Source organism: Megascapheus bottae, chromosome 29, assembly GCF_031878675.1.
Source record: "Megascapheus bottae isolate mThoBot1 chromosome 29, mThoBot2.hap1, whole genome shotgun sequence".
Classification (NCBI taxonomy): Eukaryota; Metazoa; Chordata; class Mammalia; order Rodentia; family Geomyidae; genus Megascapheus; species Megascapheus bottae.
Window position 1 is genome coordinate 5,745,451 of NC_143537.1, and position 21,604 is coordinate 5,767,054.

At 43.5% G+C, this 21,604-nt stretch overlaps 1 protein-coding gene across 2 annotated transcripts; it reads right to left on the reverse strand.

The window, feature by feature from the left end:
• Window positions 1-6,746: 6,746 nt before the first annotated feature.
• Ublcp1 (ubiquitin like domain containing CTD phosphatase 1) lies at window positions 6,747-21,446 on the reverse strand. 2 transcript variants are annotated; one of them, XM_090320797.1, is made up of 11 exons: window positions 21,361-21,446; window positions 18,459-18,653; window positions 17,616-17,707; window positions 17,133-17,218; window positions 16,936-17,051; window positions 15,736-15,834; window positions 13,194-13,231; window positions 12,634-12,732; window positions 10,480-10,596; window positions 8,958-9,085; window positions 6,747-7,834 (listed from the first exon to the last, which is right to left on the reverse strand). In XM_090320797.1, exons 2-11 carry the CDS (start codon window positions 18,610-18,612, stop codon window positions 7,807-7,809), a joined length of 957 nt encoding a protein of 318 aa, XP_090176923.1. In that variant the 5' UTR covers window positions 18,613-18,653; window positions 21,361-21,446; the 3' UTR covers window positions 6,747-7,806. The 2 variants fall into 2 exon arrangements, with proteins under 2 accessions (XP_090176923.1, XP_090176925.1); XM_090320799.1 differs by lacking the exon at window positions 21,361-21,446 and adding an exon at window positions 20,666-21,048.
• Between the last annotated feature and the right edge of the window lie 158 nt (window positions 21,447-21,604).

Consider the following 21,604-nt stretch of genomic DNA (forward strand, 5'->3'; position numbering starts at 1 on the left):
GGACTTCCAGGTCTGTGCCCAGGCTAGAATCAAGGAGACTTGAAGAAAAACCACTGGAGCACAAAAGAAGGGCCTGAAACCAAGATTGGAAGCAGGGGGTCTACAGTAGACAACTAACCCTGCCTTCATGGTACCTGTGTTCTGAACCCCAGGACCTGTAAACCTGATGAAATTATTCTGGGTTATTCAAGTGGAAGGAAGGTTCTAAATGGTCAGAGGTGCGGCAGAAGGGAGAGTCAGAGACATGAGAAGCAGAGGAAGTGACACATTGGGGCTGGCTTGAACCTGGAATTTGACATCTGGTGTCACAGAAATGAGGACCTCAGACCTACAATGGCAAGGAACTGAATTCTGCCCCCTCCCTCAAGGAATACAAAAGAAGATTCTCCCCAAGACTCCAGAGAGAAATGCAATCCTGCTTTGTAAGACCCTAAGCTGAGAAGCCATCCAAGCCTACACGGACATCTGATGACCATAGCCAACCATGAAGGCCATGTCACATGCTAATTGATGTGAAGGGCGGATCACATGCTCGCTTGTTGCAGCAGCAATGATAAACCCACGGGGGCAGGGGGTGGGGGTGGGGGGGGTCGGTCCAATGACAGCCCAGCCTGGCTGCCTCTAGAAAAAGGCTGAGTAAACTGGTCTGGAGGGAAGAGATGATTCTTTGTTTCCATCTTCTTTCCCTGCCTATTAATTCGAATTCTACTATGAAAATAGAATGGCTTTTATTAGGCCTGTATTCTGTTTGAATAAACCGACCCTGATTTCTGACCTTATCAGAGACTGTCATATCATGGCCCCAAGGACTGTTTGCTGAAACCTGCTGGTTTCTGAGAAGAAATTTTGGTTCATTTTTTTTTCCCCTCCAAACCTCATGATTCCAGCTCCCACTATCTTTGGTCCCTCTGGTCCCACAATCTTTGAGGGACTTTGAGGGACCAGTGTGCCAATTGTTTCACAGGAGGAAGAGATGTTTATATTATTCAAGAGAACTGCTTTTATACAATGTAGATGTGCTCATTTGTACATTAAAAAGATAATGCTAATTAGATACAATTTCCATCTATTCATTAAAGCAAATCCCAAGGCAGTTCAGAAATCCTTAGTTTCATGTTATTCTATGTAAGTTCTTGAAAACAAAGCTGCTTTTCTTCAAGGAGGAAAATCACAAGTGGTGTTGTATAAAAACACACATTTGTACTAATGAGCTTCTCTTGTCCAGCTATCCCCACCCCTTATCTCTTCCTCCTAACTAATCAGCCATGCATTCAACAGCCAATGACTGCAAACCTATTGTTACACCACACCCTTCTCTGCCTGCTAGAATACAAATAAAATAACAAATCCTGGAAGTGGAGTGTTTGTGTGTATGTGTGGGGGCTTAAATGGTACAAATAAAAGAGTACCTGAGCCAAGCTCGTTGGCCACGCCTGTAATCCTAGCTACTCACGGAGCTGAGATCGGAGGATCAAGGTTCAAAGTCAGCCAGGCACAAAGGCACCTGAGACTCTTATCTCCGATTAATCTCTAGAAAATGGGAAGTGGGGCTTGGCTCCAGGGTAGGGAGGTAGCCTTGAGCTGAAGAGCTCAAGGACAGCCTAGTTCAAGCCCCATGACACCCCCCCAAAAAAAGAGAGCACCTGAGGAAGACCCTGCACAACCAGTTGTTCAGTGCTGGAGTAGACATCCGTGGAGTCTGGATCCCAGAACCTCTGCCAGTTATCTTTCTTCTTTCAGTGCAGGATTGATGTGCCAGTAGAGGTTCATCCAGATTCTCTTGTACATGCATGATGATTGCTCCTGATTTACACTCCGATTTCATTCTGGAGTAGTGCTCTGTGCATTCCCTCCCTTCCTTCAACTGAGGGCTCAGCCAAAGACCCATGCAGACCTGGGCCTCCACCGCCTTTGGGTACAGCCAGAGCTGCCAGGGTCAAGAGGCTCCACAGGTCCCCATAAAACCGAGCATCTGGGGAGACACCACCCACACCTGGTGCTTGCCCTGGAGTCCACAAAAATACAAACCCAGCAGCTCTGCAGTGAGATCCAACAACTGCAGAAGGAAAAGAAAGACCTGCAGGATCAACAGGAAAGGGAGAAGGAGAAGTTGGCCTGGGTGCAGGAAGCACTGAATGCAGAGCTGGAGCAGCACAAGCTATTGATACAGAGGTTGATTTCAGAAAAATCTGGTTTACAGTCTGCCCTGGCCCACATGCAGCAGGTGGCAGGTGAAAGAGCGCTGGAGCAGGAGGGTCTCACCAGCTGCCTGCAGGCCGCAGAGCAGCGAGCGGCAGAGCTAGAGATGACATCGTCTGTGGACTCCACCAAGCAGATGGAGGTGGAGAAAAACAATCTAGAGCTCCAGAAAGCCCTGAATCGCGTGAAGCTGCAGCTCCAGGAAAAGGCCAGAATCTGTGAAGACCTGGAGGATGGGAACACAGAGCCTTCTGAACCCAGAAGGCCACCATGAAGGCACGAGGTCCAGCAGGCACTAGAGGGGCGGGCAGAGGTGGAAAGACAACTCAGCCACATGAAAGGCTTGGTGACGACGTTAGAGTTGCAGAGGGACACGTTTGCAGAGGACCTGAGGGTGGAGAGGTGTATGGGGCAGGAGAAAGTCCAGCAGCTCTCAGAACAGATGAACCAACTGAGAGAAGAGAAGGAGCAGGGGCTGGGGCAGGTGGGGGAGCTGGAGAGCAAGCTGCTGGAGCTGAGAAAGCAGCTGTCAGAGCTGCAATCCTTGCAGCCCCCTGCAGGCCCCTGTGAGGCTGAGCAGCAGCTGCAGGCCCAGGTCCTTCCGCTGCAGAAGGAACTCAAGAACCTGCAGGAGCAGCTTCACATGCAAGTGGAGGAGAACCAGAGCCTCGGAGTGGGATCAGCACACTGAGGATTGGCGCAACATCCTGGAGACGATGGAAAAGGAACACGAGACCATGAGATGCACACAGGTCCGCAACCGAAAGCTGAAAGTGCAGCTGGCCCAGCTTCAGGATGCCTGGCAGAGGCCCAGCGCTGAGCACGGAGGAGCTCACCAGCCTCCTGCAGCAGGTAAAAAAGCATCAGCAGGAGAAGGTGGAGCAGTGGGAGGAGGAGTTAGAAGACTGGAAACAGGTGGCTGAGATCAAGAGCCAAGCAGCTCGGGAAATGCAGGTACTGCGTGACCAGTCCCTGGCCCAGCTGCAGGAACTCAGGGCCACCTGTGAACAGTACCTCGCCGCCAATCAAGAGTGGACTGAAGAGAAGGAGTTCCTGCAGAGCCAGAGCCAGCTGCTGGAACAGCTGGAGCAGAAGCAGGTGCAGAGGAAGGTGGAGGACCAGTCAGAGTTTCCAAAATTACAGGACACACTGGAGTGCCTGGAAGCAGCGAGACAGGAGAATGAGCAGCTGCGGGCCCAGCTGAGCTTCCTGGCTTTCCCTGTGGAAGGCAAAGGAGTGAGCACAGAAGAGGAGAAGGGTGAGGGAGCGACTTCCCGTAATGCCACTGTCCCAGAGGACATAGACAACCCACACACCATGTGGGGTTTTTACCAGGTAGCACTATCAGTGGCGGAATCAAGCAAGGTGCAGCTCTGCAGGCAGCTGTTGGAGCAGCTGGCCTGCTGCCGGTGCCTGGAAAACCTGGCAGCTCAGTGCCAGAGAAAGCTAGAGCACCAGGCCCTCTATCCCAAGAGCTGGAGCCACTGTGTGTCTTGGACACACAGGTGTCCAAGAAGAAGCTAAATGTCTACTTTACCCATTGAAGAATCCATAGTTGTCTACAAAAAACAGATGGCAGTCCTCGATGAGGTGTATCGGGAGAAAGACGAGTGTGTCAACCAGCTGTCTCAGGAGAAGAGGCAGAAGAAGGAGGAGCTGCAGGAGCTTCTGTGGCGCCTTGTGGGTGAAGGCACAGAGTACCGGGGCCAGCTACCAGCAGACACCAATGCCCCGGCAGCTGAGGCCCTCCCACCACACCTGGCAGGCCCCATGAAGATGAAAGTTATGGAGGAACAGCAGAATTTGGAGCACACCCAAGGAGAAGCTGGGGTTCTTTATTCCCTGCTGATTTATGGAGTCATTTTTGTGATCCTTTAGCCTTTTATTTTTTTTTTTTCGGTTGTGGGACTTGACCTCAGGGCCTGGATGCTGTCTTTGAGCCTCTCTGTGCTCAAGGCTAGTACTCTACCACTTGAGCTACAGCACCGCTTCCAGTTTTTGAGTGCTTAATTGGAGATACGAGTCTCACGGCTGGCATTAAAGTATGTTCCTCAGATTTCAGCCTCCTGAGTAGCTAGGATTGTAGGAGCAAGATACCAGGATCTGGCTAGATTTTTCTTTTTTAAGGTAGTGTTGGTACTATCTCCTCGAGTCCCACTATCACTTGAAAATATAATTAGCATATGACATTCACACAAGCCTATGCTTCACTTGACCTTCGCAATGGCCTATGGAAAAGGCGGAAGGAGGTATTTTTTTTGTTTGTGTTTATTTTTTCAGTACTCTTTTTAAGGAGGAAGAAATAGAGGTTAAAAATTGAAGCCACTTATGTAAGGACCTATCACCAATAAGAGGTACTGTAGCGAAGTGTGTCTAACAAGTCCACTTGAGTTTTCCAAAACTTTATTTGGGAAAGCAATAGCAGCTCTCACAGAGTAGCTCACGGAGTAGAGAAGTGATAGCAATTAAATATGCAGAAAACAGAGAGAGTTGGATTCAATGAGAGATTATTTACCTGACTTTAATAATCTATGTATTCCTGACAAGTCATCAGTTTCATCTTGTACACACACACACACACACACACACACACACACAACCTGACAGTGTTCATGGTAGCTCTGTGGACTTAGAAGCACCTGTCATGCTTAGAAACAATTGCTTTTAAATATATATGGTTTGCGTCCTAGTGTCTGTAAGTAATTTAAAACAAAACGCACAGATTCAAGCTTGTGACATGCCAGATGCCTGTCATTCCATTCCAGCAAGCAGGAGTTGAGGCAAGATGATTGTGTGCTATTGGCAGGTTCTGTTGGCTGCGCCATGCTCCATCCCATTCATTTATCAGGTGATCATTTACCACTGGTAGATTAATCTGCAGAAGACACACTAAGAAAACTCCCCGGTCACAAGGTGTCGTCTAAATCACACATGTCCAGTGAGGCCAGGAAGGGGACACTAGCAAAGCTTTCCCCGAGTGCCTTCATCCAGTCAAATTCGGTTTCAGCACCATCTAGTGGCAGGAAATGATTTTTGGAAAACTCCTTTGCTTCCTCAGGGTTTGGCTAAACTTTGTATTTTAGCTTAGACTGATTTGGAAAAACATCTGTTCTTTCTTGACCTCTGACAGGAGTTTATTTTCCAGTGTTTTTAGTTTATGCTTTAAAAGGTTACTATCCTTCTGCATTTACTTAGGAATAATGAAGTATTTGAGGGGAGGTATCAGGGCCTGAGCAGTCCCTGAGCTCTCTTGCTCAAGGCTAGAGCTCTACCACTTAAAATATACAGTGCCATTTCCAGTTTTCATGTGGTTAACTGGAGAGGAGTCTCCTGGTCTTTCATGGATCTCAATTCTCTGGGTAGCTAGGATTACAGGCAAGAGCCATCAGTACCTGGCTACGAATTATCTTTTTTTTTTTTTTTCCTTTGCCAGTCCTGGAGCTTGAACTCAAGGCCTGAGCCGTCGCCCTTTTATAAAACTAGAGCTCTGCCACTTGAGCCACAGCACCATTTCCGGCTTTTTCTATGTATGTGGTACCGAGGAATTGAACCCAGGTCTTCATACATGCTAGGAAAGCACTCTACCACTAGGCTAAATTCCTGGCCCTTAAGTATCTTTTATGTTGGGAGACTGGGAAAATATACCAATAAAGTTAATACTCTAAAAAGTCCTACTTTTTCCTTATTTAATGTACAGCCTCACATTTAAGAACCCCCCTCCATTTTAATTCAACCATTTTAGTTACATAAAAGTTGTCCATGTTTCTACACAATGTACATCTTTATAATCTGCAAGACATAAAGGCGCAATAAACAAGGTGCTGACGTCATTTTTGAGATAGCATCTCTATATAGGCCAAGCTCCCTCTGCTGGGATTAAAAGTGTAGCACCTTCTCATGTGTATTTTGGGGGTTTAATAGCAACACTGAGGTTTGAACTGAGGGCCTCAGGCTTGCTAGCTCTACCACTGAAGTCCTGCCCCAGCCCTTTTTGCTCCAGTTATTTTTGACAGGGCTTCTTTTCACCTGGGCCAGCCTGGACTGTGACCCTATTTTTGCTTCTCATCATGGCTAGAATGACAGACATGAACCACAGTGCTCAGCTGTTGGCCGAGATGGGAGTTTTGGAAAAGTGTTCAGGCTGACCTTGAGCCGAGATTCTCCTGACTACCTAGGATTTACAGGTTTGAGCCACAGGGGCCTGTTTTTTTGGTCAGTCGTGGGGCTTGGACTCTGGGCCTGGGTACTGTCACTGAGCTCTTCAGCTCAAGGCTAGCACTCTACACTTTGAGCTGCAGCAACACTTTTAGCTTTCTGGTGTTAATTGGAGATAAGACTCTCACTTTTATGCTCAGGTTAGCTTTGAACTGGTATCCTCAGATCTTAGCCTCCTGAGCAGCTAGGATTATAGGTATGAGCCACCAGCGCCTGGTTTACCATTGATTTTTTAAAAGGTCTTTGGGTGAACCTAATGTTTGTTTTGTGACAATGAAGAGGCACAAATATACTCAAGATAATATAGGACAGATTCGTTTTATGAAAAGATATTTATTATTTACACCACTGAAATAGTCCCATAAGAACAATATACACCGTATTTATTTAAAAGGATCAATTCCTTTCAAATACAGAAACTGTAGAAAGCAATACTGTCAACACAAAACAGTGGTCACATTATATATCTGCAGGCTTAAGCATTGCAAATAACATATATATGTATATATATATATATAATCTTGTGGCTAGATATGTTCACTGAAACAGCGTTAGCATTTAGACAAGATATAGCAGGGAATAGGACAAAACTGTGTTCATGCTTCTCAGAACTGAATTGGTGCTAGGCCGCCTTCACTTATGACAATGGCATAAATGGCAGAGTGGATCCACTCAACCACCAGAGAGAAACGCGGGCCTGGGCCTTCACTGTGTTCTTCAGTCTTGTTTCCTATTCCTTTGCCACGGCGCTGTGTCATGACGGACATGCTCCAGTTCTAGTTCAAGAACACTGGCAGAATGAAGACCAGACTGCGACTGCTCAGAATACAGGGAGGAACTGGCTGACTCCACAACAGAGGTGCTGCCCATGACAAAGGAATAAAAGGTTTCGGTAATTTTAAGGTTAACAAACTATAGTTATTCAACCTTTTTTCCTTCCGATTTTAAGGGGCAAAACACTAGTTCCCGGATGGGTTCCGTTAGATCTTGGCAGCTGAGAACACAGTGAGACAAAAACACAAGACATGACTTGTTTCCAAAATTACAAAATGATGCTGTTGAGTACTCAGTTCTCTCCCATTTTCTTTTTCAACTTTTCTTTTTATTTCCCCACTTTTGGGGTGGTGGTGGTGGAAAACACACCTCAATAAATGCTGGAGAAAATACCACTTTTTCAAGAGTAACAGTGTATTCATACATGAGGAAAAAAGAATTTCTCAGCATATTGCTATGATCTTCAAAAAATATAAAATTAAATTTACAAAAACCTGGAAGACCAAAGATAAGCAGTCTGGCATTTACTTCAGTGTCCAGCACTATCATAATTTCTAGCAGAAAAGCAAAAGTTCATGGGTCTCAAGCATCTTCACTAACTGCCAGTAAAACTTGTAACTACTGTCCTTGCTTCTTTGACAGATACCTGTAAGAAATAAAACACGCGTCAAAACTCGATACAGCATGAAAAAGTCTAAGTCCGCTCTTAAAGGAGGTTATCACTGTGACAAAGAAGTGGAAATTAGTTATGTTCACTGTCTTTATGCCCTCACAACAGTGTGTGCCCTCCTAACACGTCCTGGCAGAGCTTCTGCTGGAACTGGTTTGTCATAGGCGAGAGTTAAGCAGTATGTCCAAGTTTACACTGTTAGAAAAAAAGTGGCAAATTTGCTAGCAGCTCCAGAAGTGTACTTTTTTTTTTTTAATTTTTATTTTTTTACCAGTCCTGGGGCTTTGAGCTCAGAGCCTGAGCACTGTCCCTGAGCTTCTTTTTGCTCAAAGCTAGCACTCTGTCCTGTTAAGCCACATTCCCAGCTCTCAGAGGTGTTCTCTTAACCGCCAGGCCATTCGGTATTCTTTCGATGTGAAGTTAACATACACTGGTAACCTTTGAGGACTTCAAGGTTGTTTTTCTTGCATAAATAGAGTGGCTGAAGAGATGCCAAGACATTCTGATAGGAGAATGAAAGATGTTCAGCGTTACATTACTAATAATCAGCTTCTTCTTGCCGTACACTGCAAGAACCCACCCCGAGCTGTGTCTCACAGTGATGAACTGCTCTAAGCAGCAGAGTTCTCAAAACACAGGAAACATGGATGAGTGTGGACTACAGCTCTGTGGCAGTGTGCTGAATCCAAACTGTCAATTCTCTGGGATACACATGCCTGCTTTGTCTTAATAAGGTCATAAAGCTCTAATAAAAAGCCACATGTCGTCAGCAAAGTGGTGACACTTGTACTCCCGGCTCTTCAGAAGAGGTAGGAGGATCTTGGTCTGTGTCTCCAAGCAAAAACAAGATCCTACTTGAAATTAACTAAAGCAAAAAATGAATCTGGAAGTGTGGCTCCAATGGTAGAATGCCTTGATGGCAACAGAAGCTTGAGTTTGATCCCAAGACCATAAAGAAATGGGAAGGGAGAAAGCTTGGGGAATGTCACTAAAATTCATTCATTTTAAATAAACATTAAGGATTACATATATCCTGGGGTTGCAAGTATGTTTTAATTCATTCATATGTCAAGTATAAGAATAAGCAACAGGCACTTACCTTTCCCAATATTTGTGATTTAGCTCCAAAAAGTCATCTAATTTTGCTATTTCCTTGAGGTACTGAGTTAATTTTAAAAGTTCTTTGTCTTTATCTCGATTAAGGTGTGCTTTCATAAAAGGTCGTATCTTTTAGGAAGAAAACAAAATTTGACATTGTGGTAAGGCAAGCTACCAAAAGTTAAACCGGCCTGTTGATTTAGTTACTAAAACTTCCAATATCACCCAGGGCACTGGTTCAATCAACAGCAAGTCACACATGGAGAACATGGATGATCAAGAGCTCTCCCACCTCCTGCTGAAGTGGACACTAAAGCACAATCAGGACGGCAGGTCCTGCGTGGAACAGTGTTTCCTCTTGCTTCTTTCTCCTGAGTCTCATACCATTTCATTCACATAAAGTTCACCCACAACAGTTTTTAGGAATTTAACATTATCTCCATTAGCTAACTTATCTTATATCATTTTCTTAGGTAGATAATAAAAACGAAGTTTGCAGAACTGCTAAAAATCCCTACATCCTATCAGTGGGTACAGAAACAGAAATCATTTTCTTTAGGGTAACAGATCTATTTCTCTCTCTCATGCACACAGCGGCACTTTAGCATATCAGCATGCTGTCCTTTAAACTCACAGGAGTCTGTGAGGAAGCTTTTGGAAGTCTCTCTTCCTTGTACTACCAAGTTCAGGACTAAGAATAAAACTCTCAGTGCTAGGGTTTTCACTCACTTTAGTACACAATACAGACAGACCTATTTCATTTTCATACTGTGAACATACAAGCAAGCATGGCTGGATATCAGACAACTTTGTTTAAATTTTTTTGGAGGGGGAGGGGGTTATGGGGCTTGAACTCAGCCTGGGCGCTGTTCCTGAGCTCTTCAGCTCGAGGCTACCACCCTACCCTTGAACTAAGCCCTACTTCCCATTTTCTAGAGGTTAACTGGAAATAAATCTCAGGTCCTTTTGTGTCCTGGCTGACTTTGAATCTTGATCCTCAGATCTCAGCCTCCTGAGTAGCTAGGATGACAGGTGTGAGCCACCACACCCAGCTTACCAGATAACTTTTGAAGTTCAAATTTTACACTGCCACCTGGACTAAATGTGCCAATTGTATCTATAAGAGTTCATGTGACTACATGATTAGACCATTGCTGGCCCAGGAACCAGGTCACTGTCTGAATCCTGTCGCTAGCTAATTACACACTGGAATGGAGATGCAGTGACTAACTACAGCTCAATCACCTCAATCACGGGGGACTGGGGGGGGGGTGTCTGGGGCCGAGGACAGTGGTAACACAGTGCTGTCTGAGTACAGAAATTCTTGTACACAAGGCAAGGTACTGAAGAACCAAGCCCCCAGGGAGAGTTCAGCTCCAATACTGTCTGGGACGGCTCTCAAACACGCGCTTCATTACTAACTAAAACCACATCAGGTGGTAGTGACTGAAGTCCCAAAACAGAAGAAACCTGAAGATTCCCTGGAGTCCTGAGTACTTAAGTATATAGCACTTATCTCTTACCTTTAGTCCATTCTGGGGATTCATTAGAAAATTTCTTCCTATGTCATCAAACATAATGGTGTTTTTTTTGCTGTAGTACTCGGAAAACTTTCCCCATATAACACCGAGAGGCTTTACCTTAGAATAAAAGTTCAGACTTAAGACTTAACTCAGATTTCATCAATAGTTACCTTTCCTTAAAAGCAGAGCACTGCAGAATGTCATGCAGAGTTCCTTCTTCCTGTAATATGGCTCCCTCTCTCTCCCCCCGCCCCCTTGGTGCCGGTCCTGGAGATTGAGCTCAGGGCCAGGATGGTACCCCTCAGCTTTGTAACTTAAGGCTAGTGCTCTAGCATTTGAGACACAGCTCACATCTGGCTTTTTCCATGGTCAACTGGAGTAAGTGTCTAGAGACTTTTCTGCCCGGGCTGACTTCAAATCCTAGTCTCCTGAGCAGTTAGGGTTACAGGAGTGAGCCAGCAGTACCTTAAGATAACAGGAAACTACATGACATTAAATGGCAATAAATAGTAACAAAGGCTGTGCTAAAAAATGTTTATTACTCTGTAACTTAATAAAATAGCCTTTTCCTTTCTAGTGTCCTACTACCACTAAGGATATGTCAGACACGGTAAGCCAGACATTTTTTTCGGGGGCGGGGGAGGGGGGTCATAGGGATCTTCAGCTCAAAGCTAGCATTCTACCACCTGAGCCACAGCGCCATTTCTGGTTTTCTGGTGGTTAATTGGAGATAATTGTTTCTTAGACTTTTGTGCTTGGGCTAGCTTTGAACTACAATTCTCAAATCGCAATATCCTGAGTAGCTAAGATTATAAGTGTGAGCCACCGGCACCCAGCTTGTGTGTGTGTGTGTGTGTGTGTGTGTGTGTGTGTGTGTGTGTGTGTGTGTGTGTGTGTGTGTGTGTGTGTGTGTGTGTGTGTGTGGTGTTGGTCCTGATGCTTATAAACTCAGGGCCTGGACACTGTCGCTGAGTTGTGTGTGTGTGGTGTGTTGGTCCTGATGCTTATAAACTCAGGGCCTGGGCACTGTCGCTGAGTTTCTGTGCTCAAGGCTGGTATTCTACTACTTGAGCCAGAACTCTACTTCGGCTTCTTGGTGGTTACCTGGAGGTGAGAACTTTCTTGCCCACCCTGGCTTCAAACTTCAGATCTTGGGCTCCTGAGGAGCTAGGATTACAGGCACAAGCCACCAGTGCCTGGTTCCTAAGGTATTTTATAATATTAAGATTTTGATCAAGTGTTATGTAGTTTAGCAAATTATAAATTATACTTGCCTCCAGATGCATGCAGTATTTCTTTTATTGGATGAATGCTAGGCACTTAAGTCATTTTACTGATGAATGTGATGATTTTAGTGCTACCTTCCTAAGCTGTTCTTGTATCCTACATTCTTGCACTTCATATTAGCCTGCATGCTTTCTGAAGGCATGGACTATTCTTCATTCATGCAGACCTACTAACAGTCTACCCAGGGCCTTGTAGATAGTTGGCATCAACGGATTAGGAGTTATTCGGTGAGTGAAAAGCCCTAGCGGGGAATGGTATTTCATGCCTGCAGTCCTAGCTACTTCAATGGTAGAGGCAGAATTATGAATTTGGGGCTGGACTGGGTAAAGTTAACAAGAACTTATTTCTGAAACAAAATACAAAGAAAGGACTGGGAGCACTGTCTAAGTAGTAAAGCTGCTTGTCTAGCACACTTGAGGCCAGATTTGATCCCCAGTATTGAAAACAAATTTAATTCTTTAGCTCAGCAATCTGCTCTAGTGGCTCCTGTTGGTATGCATGCTGTACATACAGAACTCCATTAGTGATACATACTCCTTACACTCATTACGTACCCATTTACAGTACCAGTTTCATTAGGGTAGGATGTAGCTTTTTTCACCTACTTGTCTGACCTAGCTTTCCTGCCTGCTAGCATCATGAAACAATTATCTGAAGCCACAACTTCCTACTTTGAAATCCTTAATTGTTATTATTCAAGTTCAAATCCTTCAACCTAATATACATTTTTTTCTGAGTCAGAATTCAGCCGCCACTTTACTATCCATTCCAATGGATCTGTAAACTTCTTGTAGTTTTCTCTCTCAGCATACTTTGGACAGTGATTCGAAAATAAACACGTCCATAAACAAGAGTAGGAGTTCTTACATCTATGAGGCCTCTCCGTGGAGTGTGCACTGTTATCATAGCCGCACTGTCCAACATGAAGGTGATCTTGTAATTTGCGTTTGTACTCACTCCCAGCTCCTATAAACACAAATGGTCAGGGTTAAGCTGTAAGAATGGGAGGTGGAAAGTTCTGGGCTTCCCGAACATTCCAGCATCAGGTTCCCCAAGACGTTAACTTTCTACACCAGTGGCATCTACTGTTTCTAAACAACTAGCCAGGATTTTAGTTTCACTCAGCTAAATCTGCGTATAAAACACAACCCAGTTACTTCCCAACTGCCCATTTTAGAAAAGCATTGCCTCTTGTATACTGCACACCACTGCACAGGGCAGGGAAAGTCGAGCAACAAGGAACAAATCCCACGGGTGTGGCTTAGGCACTTGTAAATCCACCTTTCCACAGACTACCTCCATCGACTCCTAATACTGGCATTTATATATCTACTCAATGTCCTCTAGGAAGAACAGTATTAATTCAGAGTTTTAATATGACAAATGCAGTTTCAAAACATTTTAAACAGATTGTTTCTAACACTTACTTTCATTTTAGCTTCAATCCACTTCATATTTGTTGCAGCTAAAACATGAGGAATAATACAACACATAAAAAGTGTGAATTCCTTTTGCGCATGCTTCCCAACCAAGACTAGAAGTTTCAATGCATCACAAATAGAACTCTACCATATTTATGTAATTTTCTTTCAAATACTCATTAAAAATCTTATTTTAGTGTGCCTTCTGAAAAGGACTAAATGTTTATCCCTAAGACACAGACAACCAATGTTCAAAAGAACTGGATGCTCGGAAGTTTATATATTAAGATACAAACTCCCCCCCCCCCCCCCCTTTTTCTTTGCCAGTCCTGGGCTTGAACTCAGGGCCTGAGCACTGTCCTTGGGCTTTCCTCAAGGGTAGAGCTCTATCACTTGAGCCACAGCACCACTTTAGGCTTTTCTATGTATGTGGTACAGAGGAATTGAATCCAGGTCTTTGTGCATGCTAGGCAAGCCCTCTAGCACTAGGCCAAACTCCCAGCCCCTACAAACTCCCTTTTAAAGCTACTCCCGCTACTAATCTCTATAAATTTCAAACCTGAAAGTTTGGGCTGCCTGGATCTCAGTTTCTCCAACATTTTTAAACACAGGCTGTACACAGGTATATATAAACACAGTATGTTATGGGAAAGCAGTTCCTACTGAAGACCTGTACTGTCATCCTCAGCAAACTCGATTCCATTAAATCCAGCAGCTTGTAACAAGGAAACTGAAACAAATTCATAACCTATACCTATGCTATACCTTTGTTCACTGTCACAAATTAACCAATTTTGGGACTGTTGACATTGAAATTTGACCCAATTTTATTACTGACTAAACTAAACAGATAGTAGTAAGTACAAAAAAAAAACAGGGTCAGGAGGAGGAGCTCAGTGGTATTTGCAACTATGCACAAGCCCTGGGTTTGACCCTCAGCACAACAAAAATACATTTTTTTTTTTTGCCAGTCCTGCGCTTGAGCTCAGGGCTTGAACACTGTCCTTGGACTTTCTCCATGCTAGCACTCTACCACTTGAGCCTCAGCACCACTTTCGGCTTTTTGCTATGTATGTGGAGTACCGAGGAATGGAACCTGGGTCTTCATGCATGCTGGGCAAGCACTTTAACCACTAGGCCAAACTCCCCGCCCCCAAAAACAATTTTTAAAAAAGGGAAGAGACTTGATGTGTGCATGTGTACACACACAAATACACGCTATCAGTGTGTATATCTAAATGGAAATAGATAAGTTCTCAATACTTAAAAATCTTCAAAAAGAATCATCTTACATTGAACTAAATCTTAGACTATTATAGCTATAAGAAATAGCAATCCTGAAAAGGAAATTGGTTTACAATTTAGTGCCTGTTTTGTGTCTAATTCCCAGATGAGAAAAAACTAGAGCTGAGAGACTTGGTCATTCAGTAACTATTACGTTAGGTATGGTGCTAATTGTTATATCAATGCTCCCATTCTTACAATCAGCCTTTAATATAAGTTATCACCAGAGACTCAGTGCAATGAACTTTCTTCTCATATGTTATCTCAGAACTGGGTTGCTGTAAAATAATTTGTTCAACAGCAAGTTCTCTTCCCCCTATATTATTAAACCAGGAAACTCTCACATTTTAGTCATGCTTTTAATCTTAACAGCTATGAACTTGTTACTAAACAATGTAAATTATAAAGCAAAGCACAAAAGAGACTTACAGAATGCAATTAACTCTGGCTTTTCATCTAAGTCTTAATACAGGTTAAATGCAATACCTTTAAATGATGGGATTTTACTTAATCAAAATGATGATAAATCTTCCCTCTTTCCTTAGGACATTGCCAAAAAGTAACATTAAGTGTTTGCAGGGGAGAGAGGGGTTAAGATCAATGCAGTGCTTCATTTTGTAAGCAAGTTGTGGAAAAATGTTACTGATGCAGTAACATACTGAAGCATCAAGGATTCAACAGTAAAGATCAGCAAGAAAAATTTCTAGTCAAAGTAGGGATATTAAGAAAAAAATCATTTTTACTCAGATATCATAATCTAGTCTTGTCCTATACCTGTCTTAAGTGTTTTTTGGCAAACCTATGTATAAGATTATATTGTGATTTAGCTGAGTGCGATCTTACTCCTGTAATCCTAGCTACTCAGGAGGCCCAGATCAGAGGATCGAGGGTCAGAGCCATCCTGAGTACTAATGAACTGTGAGGCTCTCATCTCTAATTAATCACTAGAAAATAGGAACTGGGGTGGTGGCTCAAGTGCTAGGGTGGTAGTCTTGAGCAGAAGAGCTCTGGGACAATGCCCAGGCCCAGGGATAGGGTGGTAGCCTTAAACTGAAGAGCTCAGGGACAGAGCCCAGACCTAGAGTTCAAGCCCAATGACCCCCCCCCCCAAAAAAGATTATATTGTGATTTAAAGAAATAAAACATTTTCCATTTAAAAAAATGGAAAATTTCAAACTTAAAACACAGACCTTTTAAAGTCATATATAAGAACACAAGAAACAACCTATTCCCATAGAAATCTAACATGAAGAAAAAAGCTTACACCAAATAACAATGTCATAATCTTCATATGCAGATGTTAGAAATTCATGAAGATAAGGCCTCATTAATTCTACCCCAGTCTCTGCACAAGACCTATGATCTAAAAGAAAATTGAACACAAATGATTATGAGTTTATCATGGACAAATACAGCAATGAAATTATTGTAAAGTGTAACATTAATACCGATTTACAAACTCCTCCTAACTGAATTACATGGGCCAACAAACAAAATACAATATCCTTGAAATCTAATTTTAATTGATGAATTTTGTTCAGGGGACAAAGAATATAAGCGAAAATTCAGGCATACACAAAAAAATGCTACCAGGGGCTGGTAGCTCATATGTGCAATCCTAGCTACTCAGGAGGCCAAAATCTGAGGACTGCAGCTCGAAGCCAGCCTAGGCAGAAAAGTCCCTGTGAGACTCTAATCTCCAATTAACCACTCAGAAATGGGAAGGGGAGCTATGGCCCAAAGTGATAGGGTACTACCCTTGAGCAGAAGAGCTCAGGGGCAGTACCCAGGCTCTAAGTTCAAGCCCAACAACCAAATAAATAAGTAAATAAATAAATAAATAAAACGCCAAAGGTTTTCTCCTCTAGTTTTAGATGCTTAGATTTTATGAAGTGAAAAACCAAATCCCAAACACATATTTACATAGAACTATATTGCACCAAAATGACTGGTCCAATAACTCATTAAACCTTAAAATAAGTATACATTAAATTGGGACATGCACATAAAGTCTAAGATTAGAGATAAAGTCTAATATCAGAACCAAAGGAAAAAATGAGTATCTTCCTTTTTAAAATGATGTAATAAACATTGTATTCAAGACTTACACTGGAAACATAAACAGGAAAAAGGGATAAAATATAAAAAGATTAGTTTAAAATATTCCTCCTAAATAATCTAAGTATCCTGTAGTGCTTTAAGAGACTGGGATTAGGCTCATGCTTGTAATCCCAGCTACTGTTTCAGGAGGCTGAGACTGGTCATCTTTGGATCTTAAAATAACAGATGACTCCTCTTGCTTATTTTTATTTCCTACATTGAATGATTACTTTAGAGTAATGAAAGAAGCTTTCAAATATTTCCTGTCAACCCTGAACTACTAGTTCAGGTTGGGAGGAGGGGGGAGGGGAGGAAAACAATTGCTGTGGGTGACAGAAGATAAAAACACCATTAATTGACTTACCAAATAACGTATAATCAACATCTAGTACTAGAAGCTTTTTGCCTTCCCTGGGAGGATTCAGTATTTCCACTTTGTATTCTTTGACTCTGCGAGAAATTTTCAGTAGGTTTTCTTCTCTAAAACAGAACAAAAAAAATTCAGATGAAACGCCCACTCTGCCTCACATGAAGAGTTCTTCTCAAGTGAAAAGCACTTACCTGTTTTCTACCTCGACTACTTCATCTTCGATATCAAAGTCATTGACCACATCATCATTGTCCGGGGGTGGGCCTAAGACATCTTCCTGATGAGATGGGAAGAGCTTTTACCACACAGCCTTTCAGGCAGCATACGCACGCACAGCACAAATATCAAATGAGGTGCAACTGGAGTTCAGGAGTCTTTCTAACACATACCCTGGGGGAATTTCCATCATTAATAATTCTATCTATGTGTCCCCTGGAGGATTTACCATGTTAACTTTGACCACTTGGGCTTGTGTTATACTTAACCGTGAACTATATATGCAAAAGTTCCCCGATACTTTCTTCTGGTGAAACTATGTCCACAGCATAGTTCTCACTTTTAATTGACTACTAGGCTGACTTTTTTTTTTAAACCACAATTAAAAGCTATGATACAACAGGGGAGTATAAATTGTATTTTCAGGGCACAAATGGTAACAAAAGTCAAACATTTACCAAGCTCTCCTCACGAGTTCCCATCATCATGATTTTAGTATTTGGTTTCAGTTTGAGAGCTCCAAGCTTAACATCATTTTCTGCAGGTTTGCCTACAATACAAGCAAATGACTGTTTTCTCACTAAAGTCCAGGAGCTAATTTTCACAATTCCCATTATATACACTCCTAGCATTATGAGATTCAGCACAGACACCAAAGTAGGTTAGGCTTCACTTTTTTATGTTAAACGATTTCTGTCAAATTAGTCATAATAGAGATAGTAAGAATGCACAACACACACAAACGCTGTTTTCCCTCTTCAATAGAAGGACGCTTTTATTCAACTAACCAGATAAATTAAATTCTATATGACTATAGCTTTTCCCCCCAGAAAAGTGAATGCCTAAAATACAATGACAAATTTACAATTATATGACAGACATAAAACATAGACCTCCCTTGTAAATTAGATATGAACCCTGATAATACAGTTTACATGTCATCTTTATTTCTGAAACAAAAGACATAACTTGGGGGTAGATGGAAGCCCCTTGCAATGAAAATACCATTAAAACATTGACATTAGAAAATAAATGATCATTGCACCTGGGACTTCTCTGTCAACGTTTTGATACCTGAGCACCCAGTGTCAGTGGAATCAAAAGTAATCGAACAGTGGTGGTGTTTTCAGGTAATCTTTCATATAGTAGGCTTACCTATTCAAAACACTTCTAGGTTATACTTATCAAAGAAATTTTGAAAAAGAATTACTAAAGAAAACTAGACAAAACAGCAAAAACAAAATCTATAAGCATCAATCCCCTCCCCCCAAAAAAATTCAGAGAGGAGAGCAGTATAATACCTTTAACCTTGAGTCCAAGTAACTTTTGGCGTTCTGGCAGTACTCCAGTGAGGGTCTTGAGGAACTGCTTGAGGTCCAGCACAGTATCATCTTCTGAAAGGGTGGTCACTGCATACTCCTGCCCGCCCCATTTTACGATGATTGGGAGAGCCATTCTTCAAGCATAGGAGGCAGTTCTGTTCAGAACAAGCACACCTAGAAAACAAGGCATAAAGAAATGAATAGGCAAAGACTAACACATCAGAGAAAAACTTGTAACTGTGAGTTTTCCAAGCATATATGGGGCAAGAGTTCTAGCTGACAATTGGGTTAGGGAATCAGATGTTTCTCCATACAGGAGTGCTTCCGGAACACTTAAAGTTACAAGGACTCTAAAGTCAACATTACTCCCCTCCCAGTTTTGGGCTGAGGGTTACTTTTTGCTTAATACCTCATCAGATTCTCCCTGACGTTCAACTTGAAAAGTACAATAGTATGTTACCTATACCTCCTCCACTTGGTTGAATCTGTGATACAGACAAGTTTCTCCATGACAGACCATCCATGTTCATTTAATATTTGAGTGGCAGCGTGGTGCAGTGATCAGGGGCAAACTCTAACGTCAGGCTCCCTGGGATTCAAGTCTAGCTTTTCCATTACTAGCTGGCTGACTCTCATTGCTTAAGTTTCCTCATGTGGAAAGCAAGGATGTCCCCTACTCCTTACCAGGATTAAACTTGTAGCGGTAGTTACATAATGCTTGATACATGGTATGCACTAAATAACAAGTATTGATTAAATAAATTTAAAAATTCAAGCTTATTATGTTCCTGTTCTCACACAGGCACTGTGCTAGATAACTGATAACATCCATTTGATGAATTTGCCAGTTTTAAACAGATAACTTTATTTCACAGGATTGTTGATGTGAATGTTCTCTTTTTATAGGTAAGAAAACAGGAGTTCGGAGATGCTATGTAATGCAGTCACAGACACTTAGCTGGTGACAGAACAGGAATTCTGACTAAGCCTTATGTACTCTATCTCTTTTAGACCACAATTCCCTCAAGTTCGAGTTAAGCCATCAAAGTTCACTAAATACAAAATACACAGGCTCAGTACCAAGCACACACATTTTACATCATAGCTACTAGTCTCATTAACACATCAGTGTTGGTTGCTTCCTTCATACAGTAAATCTCAATATAAAAATTCATTTGAAGGGCCGGGAGTTTGGCCTACTGGTAGAGTGCTTGCCTAGCATGCATGAAGACCTGGGTTCGATTCCTAGGTACCACATACATAGCAAAAAGCCGGAAGTGGTGCTGAGGCTCAAGTGGTAGAGTGCTAGCTAGCCTTGAGAAAGTCCAAGGACAGTGCTCAAGCCCTTAGCCCAAGCCTAGGACTGGGGAAAAAAAAATCATTTGAAAATGAAATTTTTCCATTAACAGGCCCAGTAGTATATAATACCACAAATGCATATTTACTTATATAAATGTTTCACATTTGTATTCGTGTTTATGCTTACTCATGTTTATATGAACTACTGATTTTTTTTTTTAAGCATGTGTGGCCCATTTGGGCACTATATGTTATTTTAGACAGAACTTGCTCTAACAAATGGTCTTTGAGCCAAACTGAAATGCCGTTTTCACTACAAGAGATGGAAGCAAGAAAAACTGCCAAGAGCAAGGAAGGCACTGAACACTAATATATGTTGTCATGGACAGAGACAAGCTTGAAATGAGATTGCTGAAGTTCCAGGATGATCTTTAACAAATCATTTCTCTTCCAGAGTAGTGCTCCTCAGTGTGGTTCCTGGACCGACCAAAGCTCTGATCTAATCTGATGAATTCTTTAGAAATGTAATCAGAGGTGGACAGAGAGACCTCGCAATTTGTATTTGACCTAGCTTCACCTCACCATCTTTGATACATGCTGAAAGATGAAGGGCACTGTTTTGGGTTCTTCAATGTGCCGCGCTAAAAACAAACATGTGTCAGACCTTCAAGTTCCATGTGCTGATTAACAAAAGCCACCTACAAGCCTTATGAGGGACTTGTATACCACAATTTTCTAAGCTATTTAATTGCATCATCTCCATTACCAGATAGACCCAGAAACCTGGAAAAGTTACAGCAATTTGTGCTAGACTGCACTACTCAGAAAAAAAAAAGACGGAACCCCTGTGGCTCATCCTCTTGATAAGGGGGGTGAAACGTGAATACTGAAGCCAGCCAGAGTCGCCGAGTCTGTGAGACTCTTCGCTATGAAGCCAGAAGTAGAACTGTGACAGTGCCAGTCTTGAGTGAAAAAGGCAAAGGTGCAGTTACCCAAGTTCTAAGTTCAAGAGCCTGGCCAAGGCAACACCAGTTCCCCACCCACCACCCCCCAAAAAAAGAAGTGGCAAAGACGACAGACGGGAAGACACAGCAGCTACGGGATCCGTTCACTGACGAGGCTGCGGGTGACTTTCAAACCACACTAGCAAAAGGTGGCATCGGCTCCCGCCAGGCCGGACACCTGGGGTTGGGTGGCTGACGGAGGGCAGAGAGCTGGGTGAACCGACGGACGGGCACGGACGAGCACAGGAGGCAGGTGGGCTGGGTGCTGGGTTCGAGGGCAGGGGCCGGAGGGGATCGGCACAGCCGGCGGGAGGAGCGAGGTCTGCAGATTCACAACAACCGGAACAAGCGCGGGAAGCGCTGCACCGAGGCGACAAGGCCGCGGCCACCGTCCGCACCCGCGGGGCCGGGGCCGGGGCCGGGGGGGGGGGGTCGGGCCGGGACAGTCACGTCCCTCCCCCCGCCCGTCAGGGTCCACGCAACGCGGGCCACAGAGCCCACGACCCGCCCCCCCACCAGTCCCGGGAATCGACGTCGCCCCCGCGGGCAGCGCGTCACCGCATCTCGCGTCGCCTCACCTGGAGCGCGGCGGAACCAGCGGGCGGCACCGAACGTAGAAGAAACCCGCCGCAAGCGGAACCCGCGAGGCGACCGGAAATGAGGGGGCGGGACCGGAACCGGCGGACGAACCGGAAGTGGGTGGTGGGAAACGGAAGTGAGCGACGGCGGGGGCGGCGGCGGCTGCTTCGGTGTCGTCGTCTCTCCTGTGGGAAGCTAGTTCTACAGAAGCCAAGGCCCGGGAATCGCTTCCAGGCGACGTGG